At 40.4% G+C, this 5157-nt stretch overlaps 1 protein-coding gene across 4 annotated transcripts in view; it reads left to right on the forward strand.

The window, feature by feature from the left end:
• The window catches only part of LOC101855988, a 59554-nt gene extending 54925 nt beyond the window's left edge, over positions 1 to 4629 (forward strand). For all 4 annotated transcript variants that reach the window (XM_005111108.3, XM_005111109.3, XM_005111110.3 and 1 more), the window contains exons 4-6: positions 85 to 138; positions 3363 to 3583; positions 4231 to 4629. In XM_005111108.3, coding sequence (XP_005111165.1) covers positions 85 to 138; positions 3363 to 3583; positions 4231 to 4621 — 666 coding nt within the window. In that variant the 3' untranslated portion in view covers positions 4622 to 4629. The remainder of the gene's footprint in view (positions 1 to 84; positions 139 to 3362; positions 3584 to 4230) is intronic.
• The last annotated feature ends 528 nt before the right edge of the window (positions 4630 to 5157 follow it).

Raw genomic sequence — 5157 nt, forward strand, 5'->3', positions numbered from 1 at the left:
TCTCTCTCTCTCTCTCTCTCTTTCTCTTTCTCTCTCTCCGGCACTCTTTCATGCGTTATCTTTCCTCCCTCTCTTTCTTTACAGGAAGGACGGCTGTTTGAGCGTCATCTCATTCGTCAGATGGCTGATGTGCTTCAGGTAAATCTTTTTTCTAATTTTTTGTAAACGCTTCGCATGCCATTGATACAGTTCAGATCGTTCTGAAAATAGGCTGTTGTAAATCGTCGGCCAATGACAAAACGTCAGCGCGCTAATATGACCTTATCCAATTGCGAGCGCCGTAAAAACACTTACCAAACCTCCCCCCCAAAAAAAAAAAAAAAAAAAAATACGTGACAAGTAAAAAAAAATAAAAAATCATGACTTTTATAAAATTGCAGTTGTTTAATCTACGTCGTCGGTTGTATGAACTCGAAAAACCGCTACATTTAAATTTCGAAGTTCCATCTGACATTGTTGGCCGTTTTGAGTCACTAAAACCATGAGGTCAGAAACCAAATGTTCTATCTGCTTTATCAAAATCGTAAGATTATTTCTCTGAGTTGTTATCAAGATATTTGAAAGAATTGCCTTCGAAAAAGCTTGACATGTTGTGAAACTCAAAATTTTCGACGTCAAATTTCTTTTAACTAGGCACTGAGCTGATAGAGCTTTGTGATTGTGAGGTAGCGAAATGATAATTATGTGTTCAAATTTCACACTGTAAATGTTGAGAAACAACACGAAAAGATAAAAGTCCGTTGCCCAACTGAACATGCGGTCAAATCCCAGGTGTTCAAAATTATGTACGTAGCTATAACTCTCCCGGGAAGCTTGTCTGCGTCTTGGGGTATATTTTACAATGTTCTTCTTAGATGTACCGAAAATAATTAGGTTCAAATTTAAGCTCACATTGATGACAACAAAGGGGTAAAATTTTATTGCATTTCTAAGCATGCTGAAGGAGATTCTGATGCTAAGCGGGAGAGGGTGAATTTTGATAGAAGGCTTTTACATACACGACCCATGGGTGCTCAGATTTGTATAGAAAACATAGATTAGAGGGAGCTATTCTGGATTATCGTATATCATTACTTCCGTAGATTAGAGGGAACTGTTCTTGATTATCGCTGTACCATTACTTCCGTAGATAAGAGGGAGCTGTTCTGGATTATCGTTATATCATTACTTCCGTAGATTAGAGGGAACTGTTCTGGATTATCGCTATACCATTACTTCCGTAGATTAGAGGGAGCTGTTCTGGATTATCGTTATATCATTACTTCCGTAGATTAGAGAGAACTGTTCTGGATTATCGCTATACCATTACTTCCGTAGATTAGAGGGAGCTGTTCTGGATTATCGTTATATCATTACTTCCGTAGATTAGAGGGAACTGTTCTGGATTATCGCTATATCATTACTTCCGTAGATTAGAGGGAACTGTTCTGGATTATCGCTATATCATTACTTCCGAACTTCAATCCCATCTATGTTGGAATTTCTTCTCGGTGTTCGGTTTTTAACTTTCACCTTCGTTACCGACACCGAAACTCCACCAAAAGTGAACGTTAAATAATATGCAAAAACCATCTAATTGACTAGACCGAGAGAAAAAAATCCAAACTTTCGTGCCACATTAATTTGGGGTGGTGTATAGATCTAGTTCACAAAGAAAGCAAAGAGGTAACGCCACGAGGCAAAAGAAATGCATTTACAAAAAAGACTGCCTCGGCCTCAGAGAACAAAGAAAAGGAACCGTCAGAGTGGGCGTCGCCTGCAATGCGTCTTGTTGTGCCCAATGCTCAAGGCTCCCTCTTCTTGTCATAGAAAAAAGCTGGCTGTGCATAACTTAACCCTATCTGTACGTCGTGTTTTACTATCGTATCTATACAATTTGGGGAAATCTGTGCCACCACTTTCCTAAGAGGAAATTTACACGTCAATCAGATCCGTCCGCTTTGCATAGCAGGCTATCAAAATGATTTTTTGAGAAATACTGAAAGTTTCAAAGAGATCTTCGAGCTAAAAGTATTTTAAAATGTGAAGAATTTACCACAGGGCGTACGGATAGGGTTAAAGTCTACAATACGACAACGCAAGACGAGAGATATTATCTCTGACATGAAAGGGGGGGGGGGGTGTGCTGACTTTTGACGAAGTTTCCTCTTGCATTGTAAACTACAAGACCTTTGCCAAGACTTATTGCAGAACAATACCGTACAGTGATGTTTCCCGTTACCAAATTAAAAACAACCCAATCGCCCTATAAGCCTTCGCTTGTGTGTTTGAACATCACAATCAAACAGAAATATCCCGCAAAGGTACAACTCAAATGAAGGACCATATTATAATTCATAACGTCATTAAGTGACCCCTGAGACACTCTCGTACACAGTGTATCTTTTGACTTTGATAGTCTTCAGACTGCCCCACCACAGCCCTCTGCCACACGAAGTCAAATAACCTTGATCATAATTTCTTTATCCGATCCGTATGTCGTGTTTTACTATCGTATCCATACGACGTGGGAAACTGTGCCACCTCTTTCCAAAGAGGAAATTTACTCCTTAATCCGATCCGTACGCTTTGCATACCAGTCTGTCAAAATAATTTTTTGAGAAATACTGAACGTTTCAAAGAGATCTTCGCACTAGAAGTATTCTAAAATGACCCCAGGGCGTACTGATAGGGTTAAGCATATTCATCAGTTCAATGATGCTCTACTTTTCGACCAGGAATAAAAGTCTTAAGGACGCAGCAGTGGTTGCCTCACGAGCGCTCCGCTACTCCTCACAAGGAGACATTCAGTGCAAGCTCGCTTTCTGGCAAGACTAGCAAGACATGTCCAAACCACGTAACCACATGCCATTAAGCACTGCTGCCCGTGCTCTAAACTTGCAGAGAAGTCTTATATCACAAGTACAAAATACCAACATTTTCAGGAGTTGAACTCAGTTCATTCTGGTAGAGGCCCATGCGTTTTATGACAGCTCAGAGCATTGAATGATAAACGTATTTCGAAATATATTAAATGTATATTATCGTATTTTGATTCTGTGAACGTGAGGGGGAGAGAGAGAGAGAGAGAGAGAGAGAGAGAGAGAGAGAGAGAGAGAGAGAGAGACAGAGAGACAGAGAGAGAGAGACAGACAGACAGACAGACAGACAGACAGACAGACAGACAGACAGACAGACAGACAGACAGACAGACAGACAGACAGACAGACAGAATGTGTAAGTGTGTGTACGTGTGTATGTTTGTGTGTGTATGTTTGCGCGCGCGTGTGTGTGTGTGTGTGTGTGTGTGTGTGATGTGCATGTGTGTGTTTGTGCGTGTGTGTCAATGTGTCTAATATGGCTGCTGTAATATTTTTTCACAGTCTGACCCAACGCTTCAGTTCATCGACATGGGCGCCAACATAGGAATCTACACCATGTTCGCTGCAGCGTGTGGCAAGACCGTCCTGTCAGTGGAGATGTTGCCGGCCAACATCCACCAGATCCAGCACTCACTAGCGGAGAGTGGGCTCAGTAACCAGGTCACACTGGTCAACAATGCACTCTTCAGTGACCACCGCTCGCTCACAGCTAACTTCATCAGGTCAGTGGGTTTTTTAAAAGTTTTAGTAAAGGTTTTAAACAGCTGCATAAGGTCATATGAGCGCCAAGGGGTGGATGTCAAAAGAGACGTCCTTGCAGGGAATCGGGTTTACTCTGATCACCTCTCTAGTTTCAACAGCACAACGTCTGTTCCGATTATCAAGGCACCCCGGAAATAGCGGATCACAAGAGTGTGACACATTAGTAAGGATTAGGAAAGAAAAGACAGCAGTTCCCTGCTTGCAGTTCAGGCTCAGTTATGAGCATGGCATTGATGAATCAGCCCATACACAATTTACAATTCTACTGTTCATAAGAACAGGTTAATGTCCCCCCGTTGGGAATGGCCTAAAGACACATCAATCAGTAGCACCTCCCGGGGGGTTGGTCAGTGTTTGAATGGGGTCTTCCACAAAATGATGAGGAAAAGGGGGGAGGGGGTGTGGCGAGGAGGCTTTTGTATGGGTGGAGGAAGAAGAAGTAGAGGAGGAAGAAGAAGAAGAAGAAGAAGAAGAAGAAGAAGAAGAAGAAGAAGAAGAAGAAAAAGAAGAAGAAAAAAGTTATGTTGTCCTGCCTCAAAAGAGTCTTTCGCCTGGAAATTCGAGCGATTCCTAAGCGTGACCATTTTCCTTTTGTTTTTCTCCGTAGTGGCAACGTTGGAGCTACTCATCTGAACGTCTCCAAGACAGATTTTGCCAAGTACGGCATGCGGGAAGATAATAGCCATACAGTCACTGTCAAAACCATCTGCATTGATGATCTCATCCCGCTGCTCAAGTCAAAGAAAGTCTTCATCAAGATCGACATTGAGAGAGCGGAAGCCAAGGCACTGTCATGCGCACACAAATTCTTCGATGAAGTCGACGTGAGAGTCATTCAGATGGAGTGGATGGCGAAATCGAAAGATGAAATCATCAGTATCAACCAATTCATGCTTGAGCACGGCTTTAAAGCGTCCAAAAGTGGCATGAAATATATTCCAGAAAATACAAATGTAGCAACCACCGGTTCAAATAATGTTTTCTTTATAAAAGCGTAAACTTACTCATTATTGTCTTTTTTTTCATGCGTGTAAGTTTGAGAGGGGATCATTGTCTGATATGTATATATATATGTATATATATATATATATATATATATATATATATATATATATATATATATATATATATATATATATAAAGTGCAAGAATTTTTTCATCAAAGGGAGACAAGTTTCTTGTAAATAGCATCATTTGCATAAATGGAGGTGGTAAGAAAATGAGAATGGTTATATTCAGCGTGCAGTTACATGTCTGAGACGACTGTCAGATGAGTGGGGGATAAAGTGTGAGAGGTTGGAAACATGTACAGTGTACAACATTATACTACTTATTTCATTTATTTCATTGTTTTTTTGTGCTTTTTTGTTTTTGGTTTTTTGGTTTTTGTCCAATATATTATGGCGCAAATTTGCTTGAAAGTTTTTATCATCATTTTCTTTCTATTACTTAGAGTGCTATTATAATATAATAATATGCTGGCTTTAAACGTAATGATGTTGCTCTCATATCAGTTGTTTTTGTTGTAGCTTTT

Source organism: Aplysia californica, unplaced genomic scaffold (genome assembly GCF_000002075.1).
Source record: "Aplysia californica isolate F4 #8 unplaced genomic scaffold, AplCal3.0 scaffold01005, whole genome shotgun sequence".
Classification (NCBI taxonomy): domain Eukaryota; kingdom Metazoa; phylum Mollusca; class Gastropoda; order Aplysiida; family Aplysiidae; genus Aplysia; species Aplysia californica.